The sequence below is a fragment of the Sturnira hondurensis genome, unplaced genomic scaffold, assembly GCF_014824575.4.
Source record: "Sturnira hondurensis isolate 20B ecotype Veracruz unplaced genomic scaffold, ASM1482457v3 Scaffold0014099, whole genome shotgun sequence".
NCBI lineage: Eukaryota > Metazoa > Chordata > Mammalia > Chiroptera > Phyllostomidae > Sturnira > Sturnira hondurensis.
Genome location: NW_028086730.1, coordinates 1,774,749 through 1,794,137, shown reverse-complemented (window position 1 = coordinate 1,794,137; position 19,389 = coordinate 1,774,749). Strand labels below are relative to the sequence as shown.

The window sequence follows — 19,389 nt, the reverse complement described above, 5'->3', positions numbered from 1 at the left end:
GCCGTATCACCTGCCCCGGTGTATGTCTGTGTGAGGAAGGCGCCAGGCCAGCCAGCGAGCCAAGATCAGCAGCCGCCCCCGCTCTCCTTCCCCTGGGAAGGCCCCGGGGAGGTCACGCTGCGGCTGGCGTTTCTGTGGGCTGGGCAGGACTCATGCCTGGAGGGCCACGCACTGGAAGCCACAGAGCCCGTACAGAAAAAGGTGGGAAGCAAACACAACTCCTGAGAGGGCCAGGCGGGGGCCTGTTTGGCTGGCACTACCCCCTGAGGTCACCGCTGTTACAGCACAGTGTGATTGTTGGGCGGGCTGCCGGCCCTGCCCCCAGGCCCGGGTGTAAGGAGGCAGAGAGGCTGTGGCTTTTGGAGAGGTGTGTGCGTATTGGCAGATGGGTGCTCCCTGGGGCTCAGATCCCTTGGACTCGATTGTGGGGAGCAGTCTGTTTCCTGGGGGGAGGAGGGGCTGGCAGGCGCCCCTCTCATGTGGCTCTCTGTGCCAGCAGCTCCGCCCTGGCCTGGGTGTTTCGAAGTTTAGTTAAACTCTTTCGGAATCTTCTTCTTGTTTTAATAGGAAGAGAAAGTGCCACTGAACCAGACCTACAACTGCTGAATAACCAGAAACCCCCCTGAGAGTCAGACCCATAGGGGCCGTGCCTCTTGGTGGGTGCTCACAGTGAGAGGGAGGGGCTGTGCCGGGGCAGCAGGCACTGGGGGGGGGGCACCTTGGGACTGCTTTGTGTGTTAGCGGGGTTGTTTTCTCTCGACACTGCTTCTTCTTCCTCCAGCTGTTAAAGCACACTTCCTCTATGCTGGCCAGCCTGGCTCTGTGGGTTGGAGCAGAGTCCTGTAGCTGAACGGTTGTGGGTTCGATCCCTGGTCAGGGTACCTACATAAGGCAGCTGATCGCTGTTTCTCTCTCATATTGAAGTTTCTCTCTCCTTCTGTCTCTGTCATCAGTAAACGATAGCTCAGGTGGGGGTTAAAAAAGAAAGAAAAAAGTGCTAGGGGAGCTCACCATGGCCATTCTTCTCCAGGGCCATCCCTTGTCAGGGTCACCGAAAGCCCACCCTTCCCAGCAAGCTGCCACAGCACACAGACGGGGGCTCGCCCCCCGGAGGGCCAGCCCTGGGTGTGGGAAGCCTCCTGCAAGGCCAAGCGGGGAACACCGTGCATCCTGTGAGCTCTGGGCCTGAGGCCACACCTGGCAGAGTCTGGCCTGGGGTGAGCGCCTTGCAAAGCGCACAAATAACCCCCACAGCCCCGCCCTGGTCACACCCAGCACCATGAACGTGCCCCTCATCTGTGACTACGGCTCCGGCTTCAGCAAGGTGGGCTACTCGGGGATGGAGAAGCCCCTGGCCGTGTTCCCGACCATCCTTGGGAAACTTCGGCACGACGTGAGTGATGGGGGGGGTCCTCCCCAGGGTGGTGCTGGGCCTCTGGGTGGCCACCGGGCTGACAGCCCTGTCCCCTCCCACAGGCTGGCCCCGTCAAACCCTCAGAGCAGGCAGGGGGCCTGGGGCAGCGGCGGTGGCATGCTGGGTGCTGGGTCAGTAAACCCAGAGGACCGGTGCCCCCCCCCGCCCCGTCTCTGCCTCAGCAGGCTGGGGGACAAGGGCTCGTATCTCTAAGCTGACTGCTCAGTACCGGGCTGGTCTGCGAGGACCACAGGCTTGGACGGGGCTAGCTGGTCTTGCAAGTTGGAGAAGCAGACAGTTGCGCAGAAGGAACCACACTGCCCATCTGGGCGCTTTTTGCCTTTTTTTAAGAAAAAGATTTTATTTAATTTCAGAGAGAGGGGAAGGGAGGTAGAAAGAGGGGGAGAGAAACATCAATGTGTGATTGTCTCTTTTGTGTCTCCTACTGGGACCTGGCCCATAACCCAGGCACGTGCCCTGACTGGGAATTGAACTGGCAACCCTTTGGTTTGCAGGCCGGCGCTCAGTACACTGAGCCACACCAGCCAGGGCTGCCTTTCTCCCTTACAAGAGCGGTGTGGGTGCTGAGCACACACAGGGGCCCACTACTGCCCAGGGGCAGCTGACATGGAGCCTCCAAGACGGGAGGATGGTGGGGACAGCGGGGGGCACTGGGCGGGGCTCTGTCTGTAGGGCATTCTGTCCTGCCTTTTTACTGACATGTGAGAATGGGGGGGGGGGTGACTCCACCTAATCCTGATTTTCCCAATGACATTGCCCGAGGAGCGCTGTGGGTGTCAATGACCCATGTGACCGGCACCAGGGCCGAGGCTCCCAGAAGGCCAGCAGCTTCCGGGGCTCGCTGTTGGGGGGTCTCACCCCACGTCCATAGCTCTCCACCTAAACAGTGGGTCCCTGAGATGTGAAAGCTCCGTGCAACTGGCTGCGGCGGCCTCCAGAGTGGGCCCAAGAGCGAGGCCTGACAGGGGGCCTGTCTCTGAAACTCCCGGCACCATCGCAGCAGGTTGCTGCCACAGTGTGGCGCTGTCCCTGCCCCGCACTCTGCAGCCCGGCTCCTGGGCCCAGGGCACTGGAGCAGCTTGGTGTCTCGGCACCAAGGCCGCCCACTGAGCAGGGCAGGGAGATCCAGGCAGACCCCTCGGGAGACACAGGGCTGCTCTGACAGTGAGTTTGGCTCCAGAACTCCCGACAGCCAGGCCCAGCCTTTCCTCAGAGACAGAGCGCCCCAGGCCCCCTGCCCAGACCTCTCTGCGGCGCCCTGGCCCAGATTGGGACAGTGACCAGAGGTCTGTCCTGGGTGCCCGGCGCCCTCTGCGTGCTCTCTCACTCCCGCATCCGGCCTTGGTGTCTGCTCGTAGGTGGGCCCAGATTAGCCCGGGGCCACTGGCATGGCCCCTGAGTGATGGAACATACAGTTCGGTCTGAGAGTAGCTAGGTTCCTCTTCCTAAAAACGGCAGAAATTAAATTCCATTGCTGACCCTCTCCCTGCCGACATCCCAGAGCAAATGCGGAAGCTGGTGCCTCCCTGCACACTGTCCCTCCATCCCCCGCCTGCTCTGTGGTCACCCCCGTGTCCTCATGTCACTGTGGGCCACCCGGGCATCCCAGCAGTGGTCCCTCGGGAGCACTTGACCCTCACAGGGCATTTGCTGAGACCTCTCAGGGCATTTGTCAGCCCAGAGAGGAACACAGAGGCCAGCACTGGGATCAGAGCTGTCCCCGATAGCAGGTCGCAGCCCCCGTCACAGCCCATGGGGCCGCACGCACAGGCTGAGTGTAGGTGGCCCGCCCTCGAGACCTGTCTCGCCCCATTTTCCAGGGTCCGCTGGTAGGCCTGGACGAGGAGGACTGGTTCCTGGGGAGCGAGGTGCAGAGCCGACTGGGGGAGCTCAACCTGCTGCACCCCATCTCCCGGGCCAGCGTCACCAACTGGGACCACATGGAGAAGGTGGGCTGCCACTCTGCTGGGGTGCGGCCTGGTCATAGGGCCCCTGCCGCCTCGGCACCTGGGGAGGGACGTCCCGCCAGCACCCAGGGCTCCCGCAGTGGCTTAGCTCCCCGTCCCTGCCGCCACCTTGATCTTGGGTTTCCAGCCTCCAGGGCAGGGGACATTAATGTCTGTGGTTTCAGCCTCCGTCTGTGGGACTTGACCCTGTGGCTCCGGGGAACGCATACTCTGGGGTCCTGTTCCCCAGTCCTCTTCATCTGTGAGGCGGGGGACACGGTCTGCTTTACAGCAGAGGAACTGGGCCCTCGGAGGTTCAGCCACTTGCCCGGCACCTGGGGGGTGCAGGGGTGGGACCTTGGCCAGATCTGCACCCCCATGCTCTCAGAGCGCCCACTCCCCGGGCTGAGTCATGTTGCATATGCCCCCAAAGGAGCTGCTCGCAGGCAGGCTGTCTGCTTGTAGGTACGCTGAGCACTTGGATGACCTCACCACACTTCACTGTGTCTCCCCGTGTCTCCCCGAGTCTCCCCGTGTCTCCCTGAGTCTCCCCGAGTCTCCCCGTGTCTCCCTGAGTCTCCCCGTGTCTCCCCGAGTCTCCCTGAGTCTCCCCGTGTCTCCCTGAGTCTCCCCGAGTCTCCCCGAGTTTCCCTGAGTCTCCCTGAGTCTCCCTGAGTCTCCCCGTGTCTCGCCCTGTCCCCCCCCAGATCTGGCATCACTCCTTCTACCGGGTGCTGTGCGCCGCCCCAGAACAGCACCCTTTGCTGCTCACTGAACCGCCCTCAGTCGCCCCATCCATCAAAGAGAAAGTGTCTCAGGTAAGTAAGTGTTCAGGTGTTGGGCAGGGTTGGGGCTGGCCTCCCTTGGGTGTCGTCTTTGCTTTGCTCAGTGAGATCGCAGCCCGGAGAGAAACGCCCCCTTCGCCATTTGGGCGGGGAGGACGGCTCCCACGGACAGTGCCTTGTCAGACGGGCAGGGGCTGAGGGCTGCTGCCAATTGTTAATGTCACTGTGCGTCCCTCTGGGGCAGGGTGAGCAGTAGCCCCTTTGCCTGGATGGAGACGTTAAGGGTTCGGGAGTGGGAGTCATTGGGCCAGGGTCCCAGGGTGAGGGGCTGCAGACCCTCCGGGCCCACGCGGTCTGGCCCGCATCCCTGCCATGCGGGGTCCTGTCTGGACCTCGGCCCTGACTGAGGAACCCCAGAGCCCCTCCTTCCCGGAGCCCCTCCTTCCTGGAGCCCAACCCTGGGCTGCCCTGGAGGAATGAGTTGGTGGTGTATGCTGGTCAGATTGACCGGGATTGAACCGGGGGGTTGAGCCTGTGACGGGGCAGCAGTGGAGACACGAGGCTGGTGGGTGCAGGGGACAGGGGTGACGGCCCAGGGCTTCTCCCAGTGAGGATGTAGGGTCCGCCACCTGGCCCCGAGNTCTCCCTGAGTCTCCCCGAGTCTCCCCGTGTCTCCCTGAGTCTCCCCGAGTCTCCCCGAGTTTCCCTGAGTCTCCCTGAGTCTCCCCGAGTCTCCCCGTGTCTCCCTGAGTCTCCCCGAGTCTCCCCGAGTTTCCCTGAGTCTCCCTGAGTCTCCCCGTGTCTCGCCCTGTCCCCCCCCCAGATCTGGCATCACTCCTTCTACCGGGTGCTGTGCGCCGCCCCAGAACAGCACCCTTTGCTGCTCACTGAACCGCCCTCAGTCGCCCCGTCCGTCAAAGAGAAAGTGTCTCAGGTAAGTAAGTGTTCAGGTGTTGGGCAGGGTTGGGGCTGGCCTCCCTTGGGTGTCGTCTTTGCTTTGCTCAGTGAGATCACAGCCCGGAGAGAAACGCCCCCTTCGCCATTTGGGCGGGGAGGACGGCTCCCACGGACAGTGCCTTGTCAGACGGGCCGGGGCTGAGGGCTGCTGCCAATTGTTAATGTCACTGTGCGTCCCTCTGGGGCAGGGTGAGCAGTAGCCCCTTTGCCCGGATGGAGACGTTAAGGGTTCGGGAGTGGGAGTCATTGGGCCAGGGTCCCAGGGTGAGGGGCTGCAGACCCTCTGGGCCCACGCGGTCTGGCCCGCATCCCTGCCATGCGGGGTCCTGTCTGGACCTCGGCCCTGACTGAGGAACCCCAGAGCCCCTCCTTCCCGGAGCCCCTCCTTCCTGGAGCCCAACCCTGGGCTGCCCTGGAGGAATGAGTTGGTGGTGTGTGCTGGTCAGATTGACCGGGATTGAACCGGGGGGTTGAGCCTGTGACGGGGCAGCAGTGGAGACACGAGGCTGGTGGGTGCAGGGGACAGGGGTGACGGCCCAGGGCTTCTCCCAGTGAGGATGTAGGGTCCGCCACCTGGCCCCGAGTCCCTCGGTGAGCGGCAACCCTGCGGGCAGCCCCAGTGGCCCACGGCACCGTGCACACAGGGGAGGCCGTACTGCGGCCGAGATGAGACGCTGGGAACCACAGCGCAGGCGTCAGCTGCCACCTGGTTAAAGCAGAGCCCTGAGGGAGGTGGCCTGCAGCTGGGCTCCATGGGACCGGCCCAAGGCCCACAGCCTGGAAACAGCAGGTCCCTGCCTGGGGAGCGCCCCGTGCCTGTCGGGGCCCCTGTGAGCTGGCAGAGGGGAGGGAGGCAGTATGTCCTCCCCCTGAGGGGATGTGCTGCCCCAAACTGCCTCCGGAGAAACAGCAGGAGGAGACTCACACGTGGGGACAGCTCAGTCGCCAGGACCCGGCTCGCGTGGTCCTGGAGAGCCTGGCGAGGCAGCTTGCTGGAGCCCCCGGGGAGCCGAGGGGTCAGGTCCGAGCCAGAGGCAGGAGAAGGCAGTGTCCCAGTTCCCAGGGCAGAAGGAACTCCCTCTCTTCTGGGGGAGGGTCGGACCTTTCGTTCCACTCAGACCCTCAGCTGACTGGACGAGGCCCACCCACACTGTTGTGGGGGGCCATCTGCTGTACTCAGTGTCCACTCAAATGGGACCCTCGCCCACAACCCCCTCAGGGACTCACCTAGGAAACAATGATCCGAGTGTCCGGCGTCCACCCCCACAGCCCAGCCACATCGACACGTGAAATGAACGGTCACACAGACCCGGGCTGGCCTCACAGCCAGTCTCAGCACATCCCCACCACCCCCGGCCACAGCCTCCGTGGCCCCTCCTGGCAGCCACCTCTGGTTTGGAGCTGCACCCCACAAAATCAGCTGTCACCTCTCCTGGGGACTGTGTGGGGTCCTGCCAGCCACAGAACCTTTAACCCCGTAGGCCACAGTGCACCTGTCCCGAAGGAGACTCACTTGTCCCCCAGCCAGGGCCCCACCATGTCTCGCAGCCCGTGTCCACACCCCTCCTTGGCCACCTGCTCCCTCACCTTCCTGTCCCGGGTCTCTCGCGTGGACAAGGCGGCGGGGGTCCAATTTCGAATGCCAGAGGGCAGTCACCAAGGGCAGAAAGAGCAAGGTTGTGTCTCTCCTGCTGCCCCTCTGGCCCCGTATACGGGCAGCACCCTGTCTCGACCTGCCACGCTGGGACCAGGTGTCTGGCCTGCAGTTGACACGCGGCCATTAGCTCTTGTTGCCGTGACACAAGTGGTCGGCCGGGCCTCGGCGCCCCACAGATACGGGGCCGACGTGTCCAGGCTCCCCGGCCCTGTCGCTGCACCTCTCTGAGGGAGGGGGGCGGGTGCCTCCAGCCTGCCGGCCTGGCTGCGAGCCCCCTCAATGCTGCCCCACAGATCCTGTTCGAGACCTTCAACGTGCCTGCCCTGTATTTGGCCAACCAAGGGGTCCTTTCTCTCTATGCCTCCGGCCTGACCTGGGGTGAGTGGCCCTGCGGAAGCCCCGCCCTCTCGCTTTGGCTGCCCACTCCCTCCCCGCACCCGTGAAAGGAAAGAACAGTCCTCCGATCGCACACCTGCCAGCCCTTTCCCGGCCTCCTCCCCTCTCCGTCCCTCCTGGGCAGACAGCTCCCTCCCACTGGACTCTCGTGTCCCCCTGTGGCAGCTGCATCGAGGTGATGGACGTACAGTCTTGTGCCGTGATTAGGATGCACCCTTCCCTAAGCTTTGACACAGGGACACACTCATGATATCCTCAGGACAGCCAAGATAAGGAACATACCCGTCACCTCTGCACGTTTGTCTGCCACCCCCACCCACGCTGCCCCCAGTCCAGCCTGCCCCAGGTCACCAGTCTGTCCCAAGAGATGAGATTGCACTTCCTGGAATTTCGTATAAAGGCAATCACTGGGCATGTGTGCATTTTATATGGCTTTCCCCTCAGCGTAGTTGTTTGGAGATTGTTGTTTGTGTCAGTAGTTCGTTTCTTCCTGTTGCCGAGTTGCACTTCACTGCGTGACCTGCTTATCTACTGAGCTCTGATGGACGTTCGGGTTGTTTCGAGATCCAGGCCGTTATCCATGAAGCTGGGTGAACATGTGTGGGGAAGGCTTGCGTGGACAGATGCCTTCATGTCGTTTGGGTGAATATCGAGGCATGAGGCAGCTGGTTTGTGGGGCAGGTGGATGCTTAACTTTTCAAAAAACCTGCCAAGCTCGTTGCCAAAGCCCGGCATTCCTCCGGCCTTGTGTGAGCGCTCCAGTTCCTCCACATTCTCGTCAGCACTTGGAATGGTCCGTCTTTGAATTTTAGCCACTCTGACAGGTGTGCAGTGGTATCACACATGGTTTGGTTTGTATTTCCCTAGCAACCGGTGACAGGGAGCGTGTCTCTGTGAGTTTATTTACCACCGGTATGGCTACTGCAGCCGAGTGCGGGCGGAGGGATCTCTCGGCATCCCGGGAGCACCTTCCATCAGACGTGTTTGCAGCCGTTGGCTCCGAGTCTGTGGCTTGACTTTCCGCCTCCCGCCGCGTCTCTGGCCGGCGAGAGGTTTCCACTTTAATGGTCCATCTTATGGGTTTGGTTCTCCGCGGGTCATCGATCTGGTGTCACGTCGCAGCAATCTGCGCTGATCCGAGGCCTTCTGCCAGTTTCCGCCGACAGTTCTACAATCCGTGGTCACACCTTGAGCGCTGGGCCCGTTTCCAACACGCTTTCCTTCCCTTCGAGGTGCGAGCGGAGCTTTTTCGTGCAAAGGGCCCGTTGTCCCACGTTACTGGTCGGAAAGACTACGCTTCCTTCTGGAATTGCCTCAGCACAGCCGTCGGGAAGTCGCTCCTCGACGTGTGTGACGTGCCGGCACGTTTCGGTCCTTCCGCGGTCCTACCGACCTGTCCTTGCGCTGACAGTGCACACGCTCTTCATCGCTGTGGCTTTCTGAGTCTCCAGAGGAGATAGTGTTAGCGTGACACCCTTGGTCTCTTCTTTCGGGTAATGTGCTGGCCAGGCCGAGTTCTTTACGTTTCCGTTTTAGTCTGTCAACTTCAAACCCCAGAGCTTCTTTGGGGTTTGGTTGGAATGGCGTTGAATCTGCAGACTAATTGGGGGAGGGCTAACATCTTCGCGACACCGAGTCTTCCAACTGATGAACACGGCGGGCGAGTCCTCGGTGCAAACGACATCTGTACTTCAGCTTCGGATTGTTCCTGGTGCTTGTGTGTTGACACTCTGTCTGGTACCCTAACTAGACTCCTGTGTGTGGCTGCTACCTCTTCTTGTAGATTTATCAGAATCTTCTCCTCCGGTGACCATGGTGTCTATTCTTCATCCCCAAACAGGACACTCCTCACGGTCCATTCCCACCCTGTGGCTCCGGCGAGAACCGGCAGCACAAGGTGTGTCTTGTGCCTGATCGCAGAGGGAGGTCGTGTCTCACTGGTGGGTTCAGCGTCAGCGGCGGGGTTTCGTGGGCTGGCTTTATCAAGGCGAGCAGGTTGTCCGGGATGACAGCGAGGGTTTCTAATGAATGGACGGACGTTGAATTTCGTCAGAGGCGCTTCCTGCAACGGCCGATTCAATGACACAGATTTTCCCCTCAGTTCTTTCATGTGGTGAACAGCCTGGGCTGGCCTCTGGTGCACTGACCTCCGTCTTACTGACCTCTGATGTACAGTCGGACTCAATTTGCTAAGCTTGTGCTTAGGAGTTTAGTGTCGGTGGGTGTCAGGGGTGACGGTCTCTCCTTGTTTGTCAGGTGGTGTACGGCCTCTAAGGGACCATTGTCCCTCATTGCCTGAAGTCCAATATCTTGAAACTTGTACCCTGTACTGTGCCCTCTTTTTTGAGGTATTTCTGGCAAAAGGGGGGGGCTGCCCCTTTCCCCATTGTGGCTAGCTGTGGTCATCTTAATTCATTTTGCTGCCTTTAAACTTGAAGTTTTTTATTACCAGGCTCAGAGAGTGAAAGCCAATGACCCAGGCCCTAGCCAGCTATGGGAGGACCCAGAAGGAGTTGTTTTACACAAAATGAGGCCACGTGTCCCCGTCACCACGCCACACCCTCTCTGACTGGCACAGCGCACGCTGGTTCCCCGGCGCACTGAACCCCATGCCTCCCCCATGGCATTCGGACGCCCGACACTCCGGGGCCTGCCGGGGAGCACAGAGTGCCGTGTCCACTCGGCACGCGGGCAGTTTTCCTCTTCGGCACCTGCTGCTCTGCGTGCGTGTCTGGGTCAGCAGGGGCGTCTGTGGACTGCTGTCCAAAGTGGTCAGCCCGCGTCTGACCAGAGGCCCTCTGCCCAGTGCACCGGCTTCAGGGAAGACGGCATGCCCCCCAGACGTGAAGCATCCCCGTCCAACTGCGCCGGCCCCGCCGTCTCGCCAGTTGGCGAGGGAGGCCGTGCCCTGTGTGTGCGATGCCAGGGTGCTCTCTTGTGCAGGAACAACCATCGAGTCCGGAGAAGGGATGACGTCCTTCGTGCCCATCACCGAAGGCTGTCCCCTGCCCCAGTCGACCATGAAGATGGATGTAGCCGGCCAAGACATAACCTTGTACCTCATGCAGCTGCTGTCGGCCAAGGGGAACTCGCTGGTGGGCACAGGTGGGCAGCGCTGAGCTGGCCAGCGGAACCAGTCCCTGGGCCACACTGTCGTGGCTGTTCGGCCTACAGCCCTCAGTGTGAAGCTAAGGCTGCTCGACCATCATCCGAGTTCCAACAACCACCCATCTGTGTCTACGGACACACAGTTGTGGGTGACGGTGGTGAGAATGATGGTGGTGATGGTGTTGGTGATGGTGGTGGTGGTGATGACAATGGTGGTGACGACGATGGTGACGATGCTGATGGTGGTGGTGCTGAAATGATGACAGTGACGATCAGCTACAGAGTGTGTGTCCTGTACAAGGTACTGGGCTCAGTAAACACTTCCCAGACAACCTTTCATTGCTTCACACCACGACACCGTGATGGAGATCAAGGCTCTCTGCTGCAGGAGGAAGAGGCTTAGGACATTTAGGTGACGTGCACGTCCCTTGACCAGTAGCTGCTAGGATGTGAACCAAGGACACCAGGTGCACAAGTGCCTGTCCCCGCTCACCTGGTCCCTGGTTCGGACGCCACCCCCACGCCAGCCTACAACCCAGTGTCACACAGTCTGGGCTTCTCAGGCACGAGGCCTGTGTCCACGCCAAGAGAAGTGCAAGGCCCTCGGAACAGCAGTGGTCGGAGCAGAAGCACAGAGAGCGGAGGGCTCGGCTGGGACGGAGCGGGTGTCTAACAGGGTCTGTGCCGGCATCGCCTCCTCTCGTCCTCTCGACAGTTCTGAGTGACGGTGAATCCCATCCTTGTGGATGAGGAAAAGGAAGGTTTTTTAAGTGGAGAATGAACTTACGTAACACCAAACCCGAAGTAGGTGAGCAAGGGGAAATGCCAGGGGTGTGCCGTGTCCCGGAGGCCAAGAGCAGAGAAGGGCATGGCTGAGCCTCAGTTGCTGGAGGGAAAGAGTCGAGAAGGAACCCACGAGGGTGGCGGGTGGGAACTAGGAAGACCAGGGCAAGACCAGGTGAGGCGGAGGGGGCGAGCTGGAAGCCAGATGCCCGCGGGCTGAAGCATCCGTCCGATTCCCAGGAGAGCTGCTTCGGGGGTGCCCGCTGACCCACACTCAAGCCGTGATAAATGAAATCTCAAACTGATGCAAGAAGGCACAGCTGGGCCTGAAATCTGCCGTCTGTCACCCGTCTGTCACCCAGAAGGGTCGGCGTGTGCCCTTCCTGACATTGCCAGGGGAGGGGCTCAGCTCGGCCCGGCAGAGGAGGGGCCGCTGTGAGTGGCTCGTGGGTGGGGTTGGGACACCTGAAATTGAATCGGAGGTTCCAGCCCCCAGACACGCATAGGGAGTGGGTTCACCCTCAAACGCGGGCGTTTTTCAAACGCTTGCATCCCCTTGCACCTGTCTCGGTTCCGCCTTCTCCTCCACAAACCCGGCCCCAGTGCAGCTGGCAGCTGAGGAGGAGAAAGCAGAGACAGATGCAGCAGCGCCATTCGTGCCCCTATGGGCAGCTGAGTCTCCGGGGAGACGCTCCCTGGGGGGACACGCGTGCGTGAGCCTGTCCCACACCGCCTCCCGCTTCCACCTGGCCCTCTTCCTCGTCCCCAGGGGACCGGGAGTACATCCGGCACTTGAAAGAGAAACACTGCTACGTGGCTTTGGACTTTGACAAGGAGAGAGTCGAAGCCCCCACGCCTCCCCCCACACAGAAATGCCTCCTGCCCGACGGCCGCGAGGTCACGCTCGGCCAGGAGAGGTTCTTCGGCCCCGAAGTGCTTTTCCAGACCAACCTCATAGGTGAGCCCGAGGGGAGGGACAGGGGTGGGGGGACAGAGGGGAGGGACAGAGGCGGACTCAGATACGGACAGGGGGACACGGTGTCAGAGAAGAGGAGGTGGCTGGGGCGGATGCTCTTCTGAGTAGCAAATAGTAGCAAGTCAGCACTTCAGAAGTTCCTCTGATGTCCACGGCCACTTCCTAANTCCGGCACTTGAAAGAGAAACACTGCTACGTGGCTTTGGACTTTGACAAGGAGAGAGTCGAAGCCCCCACGCCTCCCCCCACACAGAAATGCCTCCTGCCCGACGGCCGCGAGGTCACGCTCGGCCAGGAGAGGTTCTTCGGCCCCGAAGTGCTTTTCCAGACCAACCTCATAGGTGAGCCCGAGGGGAGGGACGGGGGTGGGGGGACAGAGGGGAGGGACTGAGGCGGACTCAGATACGGACAGGGTGACACGGTGTCAGAGAAGAGGAGGTGGCTGGGGCGGATGCTCTTTTGAGTAGCAAATAGTAGCAAGTCAGCACCCAGCACTTCAGAAGTTCCTCTGATGTCCACGGCCACTTCCTAAGCACCTACTGTGTGCCTGTCCCTTAGCTGGCGGTCGCACGGGGGCCGTAGCCTATCGTCCTTCCCTACTCTCATATTATCCCCTTTCACGGCCCAGGGACCCCAGGAGGAGTGTTAGCTATTGGTCAAGTGTGGCCAGGCTGGGCGGCAAGCCTCTCCTGGTGCATTATTTATATTCCAGCTACTTACAAAATGTCCTGAATTTAAGACAATTAAGGCAGAAACGCAAAACCGCAGACAGGGAGGGAGCTTGAAAAGTGGGTCCAGCGTAGAGGTTTTAGATGGGTGTTGGGTGGGCCCAGCGCCCGGGCAGGGCAGACAGGAAACGGTGGGGCCCCCGCCACTCAGGCCTCGCCCCCTCCCGCCCCCTCCCGCCCTCCCGCCCGCACAGGGAGGCACAGCCTGGGCGTCCACGTGATCGCCTTCCGCAGCATCAGTTCCTGCGACCCCGCCCTCTGGAAGATCCTCTTCAACAACATCGTGCTGTCTGGCGGCACCGGCTCCTGCTCTGGCCTGAGGTCCCGGATGCAGAGGGAACTGTCCGCGCTGGTGTCACCTACCATCACTGTGGATGTAGGTCCCCCAGCCACCCAGGGCAGACAGCCACCCAGGGCAGACAGCGGATGGCCCACTTCCCCGCCCACCTGGGTACCACCACCTCGGGCTGTCCTGGTCGGTGTGGGCTCTCCTTCCCGCCCCTTCCCCTCCTCACGCACGTGTCCCGCCTGCCGGGACCATCAGTAGGTCTGTGCCGACAGCCAGGGCCCGTGGGCAAGTCCGTGAACATGAGCAGATGACTCTGACCTGGAGGCAGTGCACTGAACCTTCCAGAGCCACAGGCATCCTGAGGGCCGGTGGGGGTGGAGATGGCCCCTCCCCCAGCTCCGCGGAGGCCCAACCTGGGCAGGGCGCTGCCGCCCCAGCAGGGGGGCGGGGAGGACAGCCAGACTGGTCAGCCTCGGTCGGTCGGTGGGTGTGAGTGCGGGGAACGAGAGCCGGGCTGAGGGGCTACACGGCAAGGCCGGGCGTAGAGGGAGGTCTCTCCACCTTGGAGTGCTTGGGAATTTTTATTTTGCTTATCTGCATTTTAAAATGTTTCCTCAAAATACAAAATGCTTACACATACATGTTATATGGGTATAAACGTGCCATGCGTTTTAGTGTGGACCCGAGGCGGCTGCGGGGGTGGGAAGTGGCCTGTCAACGCCTTTGAAGGGTGGAAGGAGCTGCATTTTCCGGGGGGAGAGGTTGGTTCAGAGCTCGGACTTTGTGACCCCAGTTTAGAGGCGTGTTTTGATTTTGGTGTCTCTGGCTCTCTGCCCCGACCCCCTCTCTCCCCCTCCCCTCCCCCATTCCCCCCTTTCTCCTCTTCCTCGACCCCATCCAGGTGTCCACCTGCCCCTTCTCCAAATACGGTGCCTGGGTGGGCGGCTCCATACTGTGCTCCCTCTCCACCTTCAAGGACATGTGGGTCACCAGCAAGGAGTACCAGGACCTCGGTTCCTCTGTGGTCAGCAGGCGGTCCATCTGACTGGCCGCTCCCCGGACCCTGTCCCACCAGCGCCACCCTTGGCCTGCGTCACGGTGGCTGAGAACAGAATAAGCAGGTGCTCAAGAAATAAAATTCACGCAAAATCATAAGAGTCAAAGAGATATTTCGCTTCTCGCGGGTGGGCGGGGGGGCAGCTCGCAGGAATACGGGCCACGAGTCTTTTCGCCCTGTGGGTGCACGTGGCTTTGACTCCTCCGAGCAGAGGCAGCCAGGTCTAGAGGGGGCGAGAAGGTCACATCACGATCAACACGCCCCGAGCCAGCTGTCGTTTCTGACCCGGTGAGTGACAGTGTCACCCTGGCATCGCTCAGCCAGGGTCCTTGGAGCAGTTCCTGACTTTTCTCTCTGACAGCCACCTGTCAATCAATTCACTGATTCTTCCTGCAGACTGTGTAGAATCCCGCCGCTTCTCCCCATGCCGCCATTCTCCCGAGTGGCCCCTCTGTTGGCTGTCGCTGGGGTTCTGCCACTGCCCCCCCACCCAGGGGCCCCTGAGTCCTGGCACCCAGCAGCCAGGGCAATCTGAGACACACAAGTGTGACCACAGCCGCCCTCGGAGCCACGGTGAGACAGCACTGCACCCCCCCAACAAGGGTGGTCGTCAAAACACAAGGAACAAGTGTCGGCCAGAGGTGGAGAAATGGGAAGCTGGTGCCCTGCTGGTGGGACGTGAAGCAGGAGCCCTCGCTCGCTGTCACAGGTGCTCTGGACAGGGCGGGCCGGGCCCTGACCTTTGCCGCAGTGGCTGTCACCCACCCAACAGGGGACATTGCCTCGACACCCACTGCAGTGTCTGCACAGACACGGGGCCAGCCCGGGACAGAGCGTGGTGGACGCCTACTCCCCGTGCTGGGCGGTAGTGAACAGCGGCGACGTCGATCGATCTGCACAGACGAGGCAAAACATCTTGAAGGTCGGCATGGGTTTTCCTTTAAATCCTCACCTGAGGATGTTTTCATTGATTTGAGAGAGAGAGAGACAGGGAGAGAGAAATCGATATGGGAGAGCAACATCGATCAGGCGCCTCTCAAACACGCCCCGACTGGGGATTGAACCTGCAACGGGAGTGTGTGCCCTGACCAGAACTCGAACCCACCACCTTGCGGTGCACCGAACAACACTCCAAGCGACTGAAATCCCAGCCAGGGCCGCGTTGAGTTTTCAATAAAATCAGAAAACAGTCTGCGGCACTCTCATTTTCTGTTCGCACCGCCGTCCTTTGTGCACAGAATCAGAGTCAGACGCACTCAGCCTGGGTCAGGACACTTTCTGAGAAGCGCCCGGCGGCGCCACTGTCAGCTCGGTGGCCCCCCAGCCCCGGTGCTGTCTGCCGAGAGACGGCTCGGGGACAGCGCCTGAATCGCCATCGACGTCGGTGATGATGGTGGACTCAGACTCGTTTCCAACTTCCTGCCCACGCGGTCGATTGTCTGCCCCACGCCCCCGGGCTGCTTCCCCTCTCGGCTGCGCTCTGTGGGGTCGCCTCCATTTTCGTCACTCTGCTCCGGACATGGCATGTGAGTGGGACCACAGTGCCTGGTCCTCTGTACCTGGCTTACTACACATACCGGGGTGTTTCCCATGTTGCAGCGCGCACCAGCCAGTCACTCCTTTTTATTGCTGAGTCATATTCCATTGTATGGGTAGACTGACCACCTACCTACCCACCCATCCACCCATCCATCCATCTATACTCCTCACTTGGCAGAGGCAGGGCTGGGACAGCTGGGGGCACTGAGGGCGAAAGGCGTCGAATCAAACCTGACGCTAACATTTTAAAACAGGACCAAATCGTAGAGAAACTGGGACTGGCTGGGCCCTGATGACCTGCTCTCTGCAGACCTGCCCCAAGCGCAGCCATGCGCGACGCCCCTCGGGGGCGCTGACGCTGTAGAGGAAGCAGGTGTTAGGATCACCCCCACTTCAGGGAGCGCAAACAGAAGCATCAAGTCACAGGGCCGAGGCCCCACCTCCTGCACCCCTGCACAGCGACCAGAAGCGCCTAACCTGGCGGAGTCGGGGGCGCGGCCCCTCGGGGAACTTACTGCTCTGGGGACAGGGCTCGAGTGGGCCGCGGTCTGACCCGTATTTACAGCCCATGAGTTAAGCGTCCTCCAGGACACATCCCACACGCCTGTGCCCAGAGGCTGGCTTGCCTGGCTCCCCCAAGCAGCAGGATCCCGGCACTCGGCAGGTGATTTACGTTAACTGCTCGGGAGTGAGTTCCTCCCAGGAAGGACACGCCAATTAGCGATCCTGATAGCCCATTACAGCTTAATTGGATGCTGAGAATTGCTTTGTGAAAAGCCAGCTGAGAGACTGAGGTAAATAACTGAGAACTCGGCCCCCAGATGGCTCTCCCGGGCTGGGTTCCCGGTCCGCCCGGGCTGTCGTGGGCAGGGCCAGCTCAAACCCGCAGACGTCCGCCCTCAGGCCAGCCTGACTCCGGGTCTCAGTTCAGGGGGCCCTGGTGATCCAGCCCAGGCCACAGTGTGTGGCGGGGAGGGTGGTGGGAAGGCTCGGCAGGGCCGCCTGTCACCCCCAGGCCTCCTGACCACCTCCTGCGTGACCTGCAGCGCCCCTCCCCCCCGGCACAGGGTGGCCCAGGCTCTGGGTGCGGCCCCTGGTGCCTGCACCTGCGCACCTCACTGCTGGGGGATGCAGAGGCCAGGCTGGAGAGGGCCCCGGGGACCTGCTTCCTGTTCCTCATTTTCATCCATCTATCTGCTCATCCACCCAACCATCCACCTACCCACTCGTCATCCATCATCCAGCCTCCACCACCCATCCACCCACCCATTTACCCATCTGCTCTCCCCCTCCGTCCTCCCCTCTATCCATCCATCCACCATTTATCCATGACCCATCCCTCCAACCTCCATCCACCATTTACCCACCCATTCTCCCCTCCCTCCCTCTCTCCATGCACCCACCACCCCTCACTCACTCACTCAACACTCAGGTCACCTAAGTGCCCAGGTTTGCAGCTGAGCGTGCATTAGAAGCCCGGTTCGAACGGACTGTGGCCACAGGCAAGTTGCCTGGTTTGCCGTACGGCACCGTCTCCTCATCTGTAAGTGGGGAGGATAATGGAATGGCCGTGGAGTCAGAGGGTCAGCCCATATAAGGGGCTTAGCGAAGTGCCTGACGGGCAGTGGGTTCCGTCACTGGTGTCACCATTGTATTAAGTATTTGCTGAGCTGTTGTGAGCCAGGTGCTGTGAAGAGACCCAGAGAAAGTTCTGGATTCAGAGAAGCCCATCATGGAACTGGTAGCACGACCGACGTTCAGGCTTCGGGAGAAGAGGAGCTCATCTCGGGGACCCGGTAAGTAAACACCCCCAGAGCGGCCTTTCTCGCTGCTTTGAAGTGAGGACAGCGTTGTAATTGTGTTCACGCGCTGCTGGTCTGTTGCGGCCACCCCGAGATGGGTGATTTCCTCAAAGTGCGACACCGCGTTGAGTTACAGAGGCCCTGGGCACGCAGATGGGCGTGGTGCGCGGAGAAGGTTGTGTGATGCCGGGCCAACTGGTTCCCTGCACGTTGGCGAATGCAGGGACTCCCAGTTTCCGTCCCGGAAACAGCCAAACCGTGGTGGCCACGGCGCCTCCGCCTCTGGCCAAAGGCAGTGTGCGCACAGGAAGCGGTTTCTCCATACAGGACACCGGAATCCGTGCCTTGCGCCCCTGAGGAGAGGGGCAGGACTCGGAGGGAAGCGCATGATTCGAAACGGGCAGTTAGTGCCCACGGACGTGGCAAGTGTGACTGAAGTTGGCTCAGCGGTCAGGAGATGGGAGCAGGAGGCGGGCGTGGTCACTGCGGTCACCGTGGTCATCAGGCTCATGGTGGTCATGTCTCCTCCCTGGAGGTGGGCAGAAGCCTGAGCTTTAAGAAGTCTACACAATGCAGAGTGGCCATTGGCTCCTGCTCTCTGCCGTGTGACCTATGACCTCTCCGCGCCTCTCGGGGCACCTCAGTCAGTCACTTGGACTCTCTGCTCCATCCCAGTCTCTATCCTGATCTTTATCTCTCCTTTTATCTGCATTTTCCTCCTCATCTGTGTCCATTTCTCCATCTCCCCACCTCCAACCCCATCCCAGCCTCCGCCAGCAGCCTTGTTATCAGGATGAGTGGGAAACAGCTGTGTGAGGCACCGGTCACCTGCACAGCTCCCTGCAGCAGGGGCGGGGCACACACAGGCAGCTCTCACACTTACCTGCCTCAGAACCAGCTGGAGGGCTTCTTAAACCCCAGCGCCCTGCCCAGCATTTCTGGATCAGCGAGCATTCCGTCAAGTTCCCGAGGCCCCCACTCCGGGAACCTCTGTGCCGCCTGCACCCTCAGAGGGACACTGCGTCCTGCCTGTCTCCCCTGCAAAGTGGGGGGTATTGTGCCAAGACTTCGAGTCCGTTTTCAAGTCTGTTTCCGAGTCATCACAGTGCTGTGAACCCAAAGGGGTGTCACTGAGCCGTATTTAGCAGATGGACGTGAGTTGACTAAAAGTGTCTCTAAGGCACTCAGAGACAGTACAAAGTTCTAGCATTACCACTCACAGCCTGACCCTTCCCCAAGAACCGGCTCCACCGGGGGAGCCTGGGTTTGAATCCCAGGCCAGCTGCTCGGTTTGGACATGACCCTGGGCAAGTCACATCCCCTGTCCGTGCCTCCGCTTCCTCGGTGGCCCCTGGGCACGTAGCAGTGTCCTCTGCTGTCCTCGCACTGGCTTTGAATGGACACGCAGAGGGTGACCTGGACCCTGGAAGGGCCGTGGCCATCCTTGCCTGACAGCCTAGGGGACTGCCAGATGGACTCAGAGGTCACTGTGCTCAGTGCACTAAAGCTGGACACAGAAGGGCGAATGTGCAACCTCACTGGGCGTGGAATCTAAATGGAGTGGACTTTGTAGGAACAGGGGCCAGACTGTGGCGGGGGGAGGGGCAGTGAGGAGTTGTGGGTCAGAGGGCACCAAACCTTAGTGCAGGCAGCGACCCTGCAGTTCACAGCCCACCAGCAGGGGTCGCCCTGACACAAGGCTGGCAGCTGCTGCCCTGCCACAGGACTTGGTGGTGGTGGGCACTGACATTTTCTGCCCGTTCCTCCTAGGAGGGTTGGCTGTGTGCTGGGCGTGGCCGCCCTGGGAGTCAGCCTGACCCCCGGGGAGCAGGCTGCACGTGTGACTGTGTGTCTGCGTGTCTGTGCGCGGCAGGGGGCGTGGGCTTCACAAGCACATCCCACCAACACCCCAAGATCAGAGCTCCGGGGTG

The 19,389-nt window shown here is 60.9% G+C and overlaps 1 protein-coding gene across 1 annotated transcript; it reads left to right on the top strand.

Annotated features, from left to right (window-relative positions):
• Positions 1-1,279: 1,279 nt before the first annotated feature.
• Positions 1,280-14,105, top strand: LOC118998412 (actin-85C-like). Its single transcript, XM_037062618.1, has 8 exons — positions 1,280-1,393; positions 3,256-3,384; positions 4,089-4,199; positions 7,074-7,158; positions 10,120-10,281; positions 11,837-12,025; positions 12,966-13,147; positions 13,962-14,105. The coding sequence occupies exons 1-8, from the start codon at positions 1,280-1,282 to the stop codon at positions 14,103-14,105; spliced, it is 1,116 nt and encodes a 371-aa protein (XP_036918513.1).
• Positions 14,106-19,389: the final 5,284 nt, after the last annotated feature.

Bases quoted from the DNA above. Each gene is read 5' to 3' on its own strand.
- LOC118998412 (XM_037062618.1), top strand. From the start codon at position 1,280: ATGAACGTGCCCCTCATCTGTGACTACGGCTCCGGCTTCAGCAAGGTG. The intron at 1,394-3,255 runs GTGAGTGATGGG...CCCATTTTCCAG, and splicing joins TTGGGAAACTTCGGCACGAC to GGTCCGCTGGTAGGCCTGGA. The intron at 3,385-4,088 runs GTGGGCTGCCAC...GTCCCCCCCCAG, and splicing joins ACTGGGACCACATGGAGAAG to ATCTGGCATCACTCCTTCTA.